Here is a 13,581-nt window from a genome sequence, read left to right on the forward strand (position 1 = left end):
TCCATATTTGAGATAAATTATATACGGGCGCCTGTGTGCCTCAGTTGGTTAAGTGTCTGCCTTAAGCTCAGGTCATGATCCCAGTGGGATCGAACCCTGCGTCAGGCTCCCTTCTCGGGAGAGAGTCTGCTTCTCCCTATGTCCACTGCTCCCTCTTCTTGTTCTTTTTCTCTCTGCTAATAAATAAATAAAATATTTTTTAAAAATCCAGTATATGTATATATTTTGCCCACATGCTCAAATACTCACTTTGAAATGCTGTCAGTCTGAGAAACTCTTTTGATAAAGTTTAGCAGAAAATAAATCAGGCAAACCCCGTGATGTTAAGCTATTACAATTATTTTGGAAAGCTGAGTTTACTAATGGATCTCTTAATTTCAGTATAGTTCTTATAATAATAGACTAAGTCATGGATTCTTTATTAGAACAACCAAAGCAAGCAAACAAACAAACAAAAAATCAAAGAATTTAGATAAATAGATTTTCATCCAATATTTTTTAAAATTACAAATATTTCATGTTTATAACATTGGCTGCTCAATACCTATTACTTACATGTTTGTCAAAGTCAGTGCCTGATACTGAATATATTACATTTCTAATGGGAGTTGTAATTTCCCAATTCACCAGATCAAAAAGGAGTTCATTTGCTAACTGAAGTTAATAAGATACCTAGAAAAATGAGAACTATACCGGATGCTGTTTAGTCTGTTAGTTTTCTCCTTTTTTTTTTTTCCTTTTTCTGTGTTTACTCTAATCAGTTTATTCCATTGTATATGACCTTACTGTGTAAGCCTTGTCCATAGGCGTATAACATGCAATTGGCCTAGGATGTTTGTTAGAAATAAAAATCCAGCTCCAACACCAGACCTACTGAATCAGAATCTGTTCTTAACAAGATCCTAATGTAATTCATTTGAACAGTAATGTTTAAGAAAAACTTGTTTTCCTATACGGCTTAATTAGACACTCAGCAGAAATCTCAAACAGACGTAAAGTGTTAGTATAGCCTAATCCGGCCTGACATAATGAAAGGATTTTATTATAAGCTGGATTTTTAAAAGATCTTTCTTATAGTATACTGCAGCCTTCCATTGCTGTCATTAAAAATTACCATAAACTTGCTGCTTAAAGCAACTCAAATTTATTGTCTTACCGTTTTATAGGTCAGAGAGCTGGGATGAGTCTCACCGGACTGAAGTCATGGTGTTTGTGTGGACAGGGCCACATTCCTGTCTGGAAACTGTAGGAGATAAATCGTTTCCTTGCTCACTCAAGTTATTAGCAGATTTCAGTTCTTTGCAGCTGTAGGTCTGAAATTCTTATTTTCTTGCTGTCAGCTCAAGGTTCATTCTGAGTTTCTAGAGGCCACCTGTATTCTTTGGCATGCGGTCCCTTTCCGCTGTCCTCAAACCAGCAGTGAGAGGTTAAGTCCTTTTCATACTTTAAATCTCTTTTTTTCCTCCTGTCTTATTTCTCGAGACCCCATATCTGCCTTTTTCTTGCACTTTAAATGGTTCATATGATTAGTTTAGGCCTATCTAGATAATCCAGAATAATCTCCCTTCTTGGTGACTTTAAGCTTAATCACATCTACAAAGTTACTTTCACCAGGTAAAGTAACAGAGTCCCAGGTTTCAGGGATTAGGAGGTGGGCATCATTTGGGGGAGGCGGGGAGGCATTATTTTGCCAACCACGGAGTGATACAAAGTTTATGATGACATCGCCCATAGCCAGCCTTGAAGAAAAGAGTTATAAAACTCTGTGTAATATGTCATTTCATTTTTATCTGCAATAGCTCAGAGGAATAGATTGGAGGATAACCTTTGATTCATCTGAGATGTTCCTTGAATAGAGGGCCATTCAAGAGCAATGTACTTTACAGCATCTTCTCTCTATTCACTTACAGTCATAAGGACTCCGTGGACACATGTTCTTATGTTTTTTAGCATAATTTTAATTTATCTAATGCAATTGACTCTATCAAATTTAATATGACTGATTACTATGTTTCAGGCACTGCAACAGGTCTATGATAGGTTAAGCAAATCAAGTGACAATTAAAAACTCACTTAAAGGTTGCCACAAGGACTCAGGAGTATAAATAATAACTCTAAAGTACATATAATCATAGAAGAGTAATGATGGAAAAGGCCAAATATATCAAACCGTGTAAATGACAATTATATTAAACAAAAATTCTTGAAAGTTGTCAGCATTTTACTGGTCATGACTCTATGAGAACATTGCTTAAATTGCCTATGACATTAAGAAATAGCAGATGAATTAAGAATCTTAATGCCTAGATTCATGAATCTCTTTTCTGCCAGATACTCTATTGACCGGCATACTGATATGGACCGGATTTTTAGCATTCACTCCGAAAATGGCTCTATTTTCACTTTGAAACCCCTCGATCGGGAATCATCTCCTTGGCACAACATCACCATTACAGCCACAGAAATAAGTGAGTGGGAAATAATCCACCTGAACATCGAAGTGGTAAAATAATAACATTAAGTAGACTCTATTTCTTGAATGATTTTATCATTAGCAACATCAGACTGTGTTGGATACTTGTATTATTTTAATGACTATCGAATATCTACTTTTTAAACTTGATATTCTTTTACGCCTTACTCTAGGATAGAAATACAGTCTAACCTCCTAAAAATAATTAGTCTAGGAAAATTATGTCTGACAAATAACACTTCATTCTCAGTCATATTCTCCTCTTTTTAATCATGCTTTCCATCTGGACCATGTAAGAAAGCTCAACTATTCATCAGCAATCCAATTGAGAAAGTGAATACCACAGAAATGATCAGTTGCTAAGTTACAAATGGGGTGAGTGGTATCACCGCTTCTCTGGAAATGAGCCTGAAGTCTTACTCGTGTTCTCGTTGCAGATAACTCAAAACAAAGTAGCCACATCCCTGTCTTCATCAGAATTCTAGATATAAATGACCATGCTCCGGAATTTGCCATGTACTATGAAACATTTGTTTGTGAAAATGCAAAACCTGGGCAGGTAAATACAATTATTATAAACTTTAAAAATGTATCTCCTCTTCACAATGGCAGATAACATTATATTAATTCACTCGCACCAACTTTTTTTTATGCAAACCCTCATAAATCCTCTTGGTTACATGTTCATCTACCCTTACCAAAACACTCACAGTGATCTAATCAGTTGACTTCTGAAGTTGTTCTTATTATGAAAGTCATATGTCATAGGAAAAGTTTTAATATATGCTTTAATTTATATACTGGATATATAATGAATATATATATGGAAAGTTCTTCCCTGGATTCATAATTATGCTGATACTGAGTTATATTCAAGAATAGAATGGAAATATATTACTAAATAAAACATGAAGAATGAAAATGAAATTGTTCTGGGTTAGCATAAAGGGAATCACAATAATTGTCTCATTGATTATATTTTTCCTCTTTTAATCTCAGGCAGGATATTTTGGTTGCATAAATTGTACTTTGTGATTTTTCAACTTTAACATTATTGAGATAAAATGAGATTGTACAAGAGTCACAAAGTCCTCTTGCAAAGTCCCCCTGATATATAAGAGACCTCTAAAGTAACTTTAAGCAAATGCAGAGTATGTTCATTTTTGGCACTACTATGGTATTTTATAAATGACAGCTACTGCACAAATTTCACAGAAAGAAATTTTAACAAGTTATTTAGATACTTCTTTAAAGAAAAAGTAGATAGATGTTAAGAATCATATATAATTTTATTGTGTCTATTTAAATATAGAAAATAAAAGTGAAGTACTGTCTTCCTTTTCTTCCAGTGAGGATTGCAATGGACCAAATGTTCATCTGAAGCCCTAGCCCCCAATATGGCTATATTTAGCGATGGAGCTTCTAAGGAAGCAATGAATGTTAAATGAGATCCTAAGGTTGGGGCTTTGATTGGAGAGGATTAATGTCCTTCAAAGGAGAGACACCAGAGAGATCACGGTCTCTCTCTCTCTCCTTGCACACACTCAAAGGAAAGGCAATGTGAGAAGGTAGCAAAGATGTCTGCAGGCCAGAAAGAGAGCTCTCATCAAAAACCTGCTAAGCTGGCACCTTGATCTCAGACTTCCAGTCTCCAGAACTGTGAGAAAATAAATTTCTGTTCTTGAAACCATCCAGGCTGCAGTGATTTTCATGGCAGCCCAAACAAGCAGACCAAGACAGAGATTCCACTTGCATACACAAGAATAAAGATGGGGTATTGTCATTATTTGCCAAAAAGAATCATTACACAGTTATTTGGATTAAAAATTATTTTTCTTTTTTTTTCACTTTGCAACATGTAATGGACATACTCTCAATTTAGTACATGATTCTTTTTAATTTGATGCTGAATTTTTACAGTACAGCTATACATTAGCTCATTCAACTATCCACTTACTAACAGAAATTTGGTTTATAAACACAATGTTACTCTAGCAGATAGCACTATAATGAGCATTATAATACATTTCTATTTATACACTATCTGGTACTCTTTTCCTTTGATACAACCTTTGAAGCAAGAATAATTAAACTGTATATATAAATACTCACCAATGCCTCTGAACAGCTTCCCACATAGGTCATTTACCTAGTGTTTTGCCTATTTATTGGAACACTAGACTTTAAGTGTCCACCCAATGGTAATATCTCATAATAATTTTAACATGGATTCTTCCCAAATTATTCAGGTTGAACATTTTTTCATAAATGTGTGGCCATTTTTAAATAATCTTCACAGATGTATTAGTTTCCTAAGGCTACTATGAGAAACTACCACAAACTAGAGAGCTTAAAATTACAGAGATGTGGTCTCCCACAGTTCTGGAGGCTAGAGGTCTGAAATCAATGGTGTCAGCAATCTGTCCTCTCTGTAAAGACTCTAGGAGAGGACTCTGTTTCCTAACTTCTGGAATTGCCAGAAATCACTGGCATTCCTTGGATTCTAAGAATTACTCCAAATATCTGTGCACACTGTCCCGTGACATTCTTTTTCTATTTCTCTGTATCCCCATTTCCCTGTTCTTATGAGACTCCATTCATTGGTTTAGGGCCCACACTAATCCTACGGCATCATCTTAACTTGATGGCATCTACAAAGAGCCTGTTTCCAAATAAGATCACATTCACAGGTACTGGGAATGAGGATCTGAACATATATTTTGGAGAGACAAGTCAATTGACAATAGGATATACATAGTCTTGACTTATTTGCCTATTAATATGCTTTTCTTCTGGTGACCCATGTGAGTAATTTATACACATTAAAATTAGTATTTGACAATGATAAAATATATTGATATTAACTAATAATTATTTTATTATATACTATTAAAATTTCTGTCATTGCTCATACACTTGGCAGAAATCGATTTGCTTGTTGAAATTAACAAGGCTGAAAATATAGTTTAAGCTTACTGATATGTATTCTCTGTTAAAATATGCATAAACAGTGGCTCATCTAATCATTTTAAGAACTCAGCCATATAACCATATAACTAATATTTTATTTATTGATGTTGAATGTCTAAAATATTCCTAAAAATTAGACATATCATTGCCAATCTGGAATAGGAGGTTAAACAAAAGTATTTAAGTACTAAAAGTATTTTTTTCTAGGTCATGACCCAATCTCCTAAAGAGAAAATGTGCATTACATTTGTATTAATAATTGTGCACCTTCAGAAGCATTGTATAAACAAAAGTAAGGTTCCATGACACTCTGCCAATAAAATGAATGAAATCCTAGTTAATATTAAATTAAAGGGGAAACGGTATTGACTAGTGAGTACTCAGGTTAGTTTGGCTGTAGAGGGTACACAATAACCGAGACAATAGGTATGTCAAACTGCTGTGAGATTCCAATAATTGTTCATCACAGAAGTTGCACTTTTACACCGGAAGTGGTGCAACTCTTTCTTTTTGTGGAAAAGAAATCTGAAAGTAAGAGTAATTAAATGGCTGTTGATTTCAAGTCGCACCAGATTGCAGACCCATGACTAGAAAAACAGGCACCCCGATGTGTAGCTTAGCGCTTTTTCCCTATAAAATGCTCAATGGGAATTTTCTCACTTGTTATTTGCTGCTCCCTCTTCACAGTAAGGCACACAGTGAATACAGTTAAGAGGTGTTGTAATTTATCAACTTTGGCCTAATTTTATGAAATATTAAAGGCATTATTTGTATATCTTCCTACACTGTACAGATACCATTAAAAGAAAAACCAAAACTTTGAATAAAATATGCAATATGATCGTAGTCAGATCGTCCCATCGCTTTAGAATCGTTTGCTTTCTGGTATTATGTACCATATTGCTTATTTTTCCAAAACTATATTTATAGTGTTCTTGATCTGTAGGAGTAGCTGTGCTAATCACTTTTGTTTTTTTAAAAATGCATCTGTTATGTTCTCTGCCTTTGAGACAATTGTTAGTAGAGGCAACAGATTAGTAACCAATTATTAATAAAACAGACTGGTGCTTTCTAACAATGTTAAAAAAAAGATAGATGTTGGACGGATTCAATTGTTCTTTGAGGTTGGATATTCCAGGGGCCAAGAATCAGAAAGTGATCATAGAGACACCTCGCACAGTCATACTTGATGAACATATTTTAACCTTAACTAATTGTTACACTACACTGAACCATAAAAAGCTTTGGCATAAGTTCTGAAAATGGCCTGTTCTTTCTTTCTTTAATGTCAATGATATCTTTAAAACACAAACACTGACTTAAAATGTCCTATAACAACAAGAGTTGCTTTTCGTTGTGCCTTATTTAATTTATTGATTTGGTTTCAGTTGATTCAGACTGTCAGTGTCATGGACAAAGACGACCCTCCCCGAGGCCACAAATTTTTCTTTGAACCGGTACCAGAATTTCCTCTCAATCCGAACTTCACCATTGTAGATAATAAAGGTATAGAACATTTTTTAAGCGAAAACTGAGACCTTCAGATGCAAAATTGAAAACTGGTCCGAGTGTTTTCTCCCTCACTTTTTTTTTTTTTTTTTTTTTTTGCCCCCTAGATAATACAGCAGGAATCATGACTCGAAAGGATGGTTACAGCCGCAACAAAATGAGCACCTATCTGCTGCCGATTTTAATCTTTGACAATGATTATCCAATTCAGAGCAGCACCGGCACACTCACTATCCGCGTGTGCGCCTGCGACCATCAAGGAAACATGCAGTCCTGCAATGCAGAGGCCTTGGTCCTCGCAGCTGGCCTGAGCACGGGGGCCCTCATCGCCATCCTTCTTTGTGTCGTCATCCTACTTGGTAAGCCCCACTTCCGAATGCTCACTCACTCTCATACGTCTCGCCCTTCTCGTTCAGGGATGCTGCAACCAAATAGCACACTTCTTTAAGGCTAACGGTTGAAATAGTTAACTTTTTATAAAATGGTTCTTTCTATTAGGAAAAAAAAAAATGAGTTCTCTCTGAGCTAGGTCTAGCTTTCCAGAGATTAAAAAACTGATAAGGGTACCTGGGTGGCTCAGTTGCTTGAGTGACTGCCTTCGGCTCAGGTCATGATCCCAGAGTTCTGGGATCGAGTCCCACATCAGGCTCCCAGCTCCATGGGGAGTCTGCTTCTCCCTCTGACCTCCCCTCTCATGCTCTCTTACTCTGTCTCTCTCTCTCAAATAAATAAATAAAATCTTAAAAAAAAAAAAGATAATAGCTAGTGCTATATACACATATACAAACACATATTTTGAATCTATTTTATATAATACTGCTTAATGCTAATGAACCATGGCCACTGTTCTAAGATATTTAATTTTATAACTGATTTAATTTTCATATCAACTGTGTAAGATAAATATTTTGATTCTTCTCAAGAAAGACTAAATAACATATAAATTCACTCATTTAGAAAGGTTTTAATGAGCATTCAAACTCAGATAAGTCTATTTCAGAATTTTCCTTCTAAACCATTATTCTCAAAAACAAAGACTACCTTTACTAATAAAATTACAAACAAAATTACTAATAAAATTGGTAAACAAAATTACTAATATACAAAATATTAAATTATATATATTAGACACCTAATTGGCAAGTGCATTTAAATTGTCAAGATAAGATAAACTTTTTATTCATGTAATTTGTGAAACATAGTTGTAAAATAAAAGTTTAAGTTCATTTTTTAAAAATATCACTATGACATTGTGGTCATACCTAGTCCCGCAATGTTTTCTAAAGTCATGCTTTCAATAGCAAATGTTTTATTTGAGCATGCCCTCACAGGAAACAATTTAATTCAATTAAACAGTTGTTCCACTGTAAAACATTCCCCCCAAAATTGTTTCCATCAAATATTCATCCAAAATGCTTATGCTTAGGGCATGAGAGGCAGCCAAATTTATGTTCCAGTGCTCATATGTGCTGGCTTCTTTTCACTGCAAATCCTTTCAAGCTATCTGGATAAAATCCCTTTGGCCAGATACCCTTGCAGGACTTCAGTGGGGGATTGATGAAAAGTGAGGGGAAAACATTTGTCTCAGCTAAAGTGATCCAACTATTTAGAAAAACATTTTCTCAGGGTGCTTTAGAATATTCATACCACCAATCCACATCTCAGAGCTGCTGCTGGAAAGTTCAGCTCTTCTGTAAAATATTTTTGTCTCCCCACGGAAAATAAATTTTGGCTCCCCTTTCGGCTAAGTGCTCCTGATACTATACTTTATTTGCTCACACAGTTCTCCTTTCCTAATTTCTAACAACATGGAAATACCTATATTACAAATTTGATTTTTAACATTTCTATATTAAGATAATACACACAGACATAAAGATAAGCATGCACAAATTGGGAGAACAAGAGCACCCCCAAAACAAGCCGAGATACCATAACATTAGGAAACTAAATTGCATTATGCAGAAATCCTAGAAGGCTGTTTCATTATTCTGAAAAGTCTGCCCCCTTTCTTCCCTTCTACCTTCCCAACTGGCTGCTTATATATGGAGTGTTTTTCTATTATTTTACTTTAAAATTGGTTCTAATGCAGGTTTTGTTATCAAACTTCCTAAAGCATTTTTGCTGTGATTTCATCTTTTCTTTAAGTTTTTATTTAAATTCAACTTAGTTAACATACAGTGTAATATTAGTTTCAGGTGTACAATGTAGTGATTCAACCTTCCATACAACACCCAGGGCCCATCACAGCAAGTGCCCGCCTTCACCCCCATCACCCATTTAACTTATCCTCCTTCCCCACCTGTCTTCCAGCATCTCTCAGTGTGTTCTCTATAGTACGAGTCTGTATTATGTACGGTTTGCTTCCCTCTTTTGTTCATCTGTTTTGTTTCTTAAATTCCACATATGAACGAAACCACATGGTATTTGTCTTTCTCTGACTTATTTCACTTAGCATAATACTCTCTAGCTCCATCCATGTCATTGCAAATGACAGGATTTAATTCTTTTTTATGTCCGAGTAATAGCCACGGTATAGATATATACCACCTCTTTACCCATTTGTCTGTCGATAGATACTTGCACTGTTTGCATAATTTGGCTATTGTGGATAATGCTGCTATACACTGTGGTGCATATATCCCCTCGAATTAGTATTTTTGTATCCTCTTGTAAATACCTAATAGTGTAATTGCTGGATCATAGGGTAGTTCTATTTTTAACTTGTACTGTTTTCCAGAGTGGCTACCCCAGTCTGTATTCCCACCAACACTGCACAAGTGTTCCCCTTCTCCACATCCTCGCCAGCAACTGTTGTTTGCACACAGTTACTAAATTTCTAAGTTTCTATAGTAAAGAGAGACTACTCTTAGCAGGAGAGTGATATAGCATGGACAATGATACTTTAAACCTACCCATTAGAGTCTGAAGAAATGTAGTTCTTAGAGTTTGTCTATGTTACAAGGCAAAGTCAAAGACTAAAACCTGAGGCAGGACTTTTATAATTTTTTTGGTTCCTTAAGACACCTTGGGAGTCAGAGGAAGCTTATGGGAACTATTTAGAATAATAATTTAAATTAATGTATCAGACAAAATGTATCAGATGTATCAGACAAAAGGAAATGTGTGCATCCAATTAAACAAGAAATAAAAGCAAAATGTGCTTATTGTCATATGTACCCTCTTCTAGTGCAAGTCTAATGATCATTTGAGATATGTCATAACTAAAATGCAATATAAAATATCCCTGCTTTCTAGTGATTTAATAGTCACACATAACTCTTACTATCACTATAGTAACTGTATATTCTGATATTCACAATAGAAATAAATTTCAGTTACAGATTAATGAACATAATAATACACTTTTTCTATTCCTTATCTTAACCTTTCTAAATTCCATTCAATAAATAACCTCAGGCTGGGGAAACAAAGTAGGTGATTTTGACCCAACAGAGGAGAAAAAAAACTTAGAATATTCTAAGGTTCACTTGTGGGAGTTAATAAATATCATATTAGCTAAGAAACCCTTAAAACAATTTGACTATATTGTTGTTCTTTTATAGTAAGAATTTATAAAAATTTTGAGAAAAGTAGAGAATTTATAAATTAATTTAATATTAAATTTAGAAGGGGCATTTTTTTACTCCATGATTCACTAGATTAATGGGTTTCAGATCTATCTTGGAATTAACTTATTTTCATCCTTTAATAGGGAAGAGTACAAATATGTTCCATTTTTATTGAAAAGGTCTCTTTTTTTTTAATTGTCTCCAAGATGATTCTGAATATAATACCTCAGCACCCATAACCTATTCTGTGGAGGTTAACTGAAGATGCTTCAAATGAATTTTTTTTAATTCTTTCTACCAATTAGTAGGAGCTAAGGAAAGTGTGTTGGTCAATATGATAATAGCATTGGACAGGCTTTTAATGGAGTTATAAGGCACTCAAAGGCCTTGGTGAAATGTGGTCTTAATGTAAATGAGTTTGCTTTGTGTAATCACAATACAAAAATTGAGAAAAGAAATGGCAGATTTTGAGCCAACATTTTCTTCTTTTTTTATTAAAACAGAAATAGTATTGATAAAACATTTAGCTGCCCAAAGTAAGGGGAACCTGTTTTTTATTTCCCCCATGCAATGTGCAAGGGTGCTTTAGCGGAATTAACTTTATTTCTTAACATTTCTTAAATATAAAATTAGGGACTTGGTCCATTTCCAATGAGAAACTTATATCCGGGAAATCATGTGGGTTTTTTTTTTTTTTCATATTTTTAAGTGCATGTGTAAATTGCAGAGCATATTTATTTTGCATACATTCACTGTCACATATACACATATGTTAAATTTCAGTAATATAGCAAAAAACAAGAAAGTATATTCTCTGTGGGGAAGTTCACAGTTAGCCTGATACTATGGGTATGTAAATAATAAAAACAATACATTGAATAGTGAATAGAGGGATTGTAATTAACATTTTAGCCAGAAAGTTCCAAAGCAACTGTATATGTCAAGGAAATCTTCAGTAACCAGATAATTCGTCTGAGCCGTCTTGTAAGACGAGTACAGGTTAAAGATAAGTTAGACTGAATTTTATATTGTCATTTATAGAGTTATAGTTCAGATTTTAAGTAGGCTTTCAACACCAAGTCAATAAAGGAATTTAAACAGATTTGAGCAGGGGGTGGGAGGATGTGTGAGTCCAGTGATGGGTATGAAGGAGGGCACGTATTGCACGGAGCACGGGGTGTTATATGCAAACAAAGAATATATGGAATCGAAAACTAATGATGTCCTGTATGGTGACTAACATAACATAATAAAAATAAGTAAAAAATAAACAGATATGAGCTACTGGAAGGAATTAGATCAGTAGCATGTATATATTTACGTGTATCTATACACACATATCTATATGCATATGTGTAATATATGCACATACATAATGCATACATATGCATATATGTGAATAACGTTTTATATATATACCCTTGAGTCATTAAGAAAATATTAAATTGGTGCTCAATTTCTCTTGAGATACCAATGATTGTAGCTTTAGAATTTTATTGTGTTTAAGCAAGCTTACTGTTGAGAGCAATGAGGAATCACATAATTAACAGTTGGCTAAATGAATTAGCCATAACTGAAAAAGGCCTTTGCAATGTCAGAAATCTAAGGATAGGAGTCTTGAAAGTAAATAAAGGGATTGTAGTATCTATTGCTTTACCAATGCAGGACATTTAGTCATTGGCCCAAGGCACCCTGTATCTGCATAGGGTAGTTACTCTTTGTCCAAATAAATCTCAGCATCTCTCATACCACACAAACCTCCTTCAGCAAAGTGTGCTATATTTAATTTAAACCTGAATCATGGAATCTCACTATTTTCTCTTTGTTGTTGTTGTTGTTGTTGTTCATAGTTTTAGTTGTACTGTTTGCTGCACTGAAGAGGCAGAGGAAAAAGGAACCTCTGATCATTTCAAAAGACGATGTCCGGGACAACATCGTGACCTACAACGATGAAGGGGGCGGGGAAGAAGATACCCAAGCTTTTGACATTGGCACATTAAGGAATCCAGAAGCAAGAGAAGACAGTAAACTTAGAAGGGATGTAATGCCTGAAACTATATTTCAGATAAGGAGGACTGTGCCTCTGTGGGAAAATATTGATGTACAAGATTTTATCCACCGAAGATTAAAAGAAAATGACTCAGACCCAAGTGCACCACCGTATGATTCACTGGCAACATATGCCTATGAAGGGAATGATTCCATTGCAGATTCACTCAGTTCTTTGGAGTCTCTCACGGCAGATTGTAACCAAGATTATGATTACCTCAGCGACTGGGGGCCTCGTTTTAAAAAGCTTGCCGATATGTATGGAGGTGATGACAGCGACCGAGATTAAGAGTATTGTAGGACTTGATCCATGTTTTTGGAAGTACTCTCCTTGTTACTAGATTGAGTGGCCCGCATTCTCTTCCTTGGAGGAAATTCTTAAAAATTTGAAATTACAAACAATACGTAGGTGTTGTCTTAGTAAGGGTTTGCTTAATCAGTAAGTTTCTGTGAATGAATACGAATGATATAGATTTTTTAAAAAAGTAATAATAACCAGTTCACTCTCTTTGCCTAACAATCTCTGAAGGAAAGTATATCACATCAATAATCAATAAAAATTACATAAAAGGCTTTTTGTGCCTTTCCTTAACTATAAAAACTTTATAAATGTTTTCTTAACTGACTTACAGTCACCTTTACTATTAAACATTGTGCAACTGCTTTGTAAATTAATATGAAAAAGTATATCCCTAAAGAAATAGGAATGACTATTACTGCCATATTTATTTAGTTGAAGAATGTCTTTGTGTTAATTCATTCATATTTTTATAAATGTATATTTATATTTTTGTATTTTTATGAAATAAACTAGTATTTATAAAAATAAATATCATTTTATTTAATTTCTAGAAGCAGTTCTGCTCTCACTTATATCAGAAATTTTTTACATCTTTATAGGCAAAACATGATTCACTCAGGGAAAAAACAGTAAAGTTACTGCATGTGATTTAGAATTAGAATGTAGCAAGACTGTAAAAGAGCTTTATATAAGTAATGATGTTTTTC

The 13,581-nt window shown here is 34.5% G+C and overlaps 1 protein-coding gene across 1 annotated transcript in view; it reads left to right on the plus strand.

The window, feature by feature from the left end:
* The window catches only part of CDH9 (cadherin 9), a 138,936-nt gene extending 125,676 nt beyond the window's left edge, over positions 1-13,260 (plus strand). Inside the window, exons 8-12 of the mRNA XM_082724340.1 lie at positions 2,332-2,468; positions 2,911-3,032; positions 6,832-6,949; positions 7,060-7,311; positions 12,375-13,260. Of these exons, the coding sequence (XP_082580466.1) occupies positions 2,332-2,468; positions 2,911-3,032; positions 6,832-6,949; positions 7,060-7,311; positions 12,375-12,862 (1,117 nt within the window). The 3' untranslated portion in view covers positions 12,863-13,260. The remainder of the gene's footprint in view (positions 1-2,331; positions 2,469-2,910; positions 3,033-6,831; positions 6,950-7,059; positions 7,312-12,374) is intronic.
* Positions 13,261-13,581: the final 321 nt, after the last annotated feature.

This window comes from Mustela nivalis, assembly GCF_964662115.1.
Source record: "Mustela nivalis genome assembly, chromosome: 3".
In the NCBI taxonomy this organism is placed as follows: domain Eukaryota; kingdom Metazoa; phylum Chordata; class Mammalia; order Carnivora; family Mustelidae; genus Mustela; species Mustela nivalis.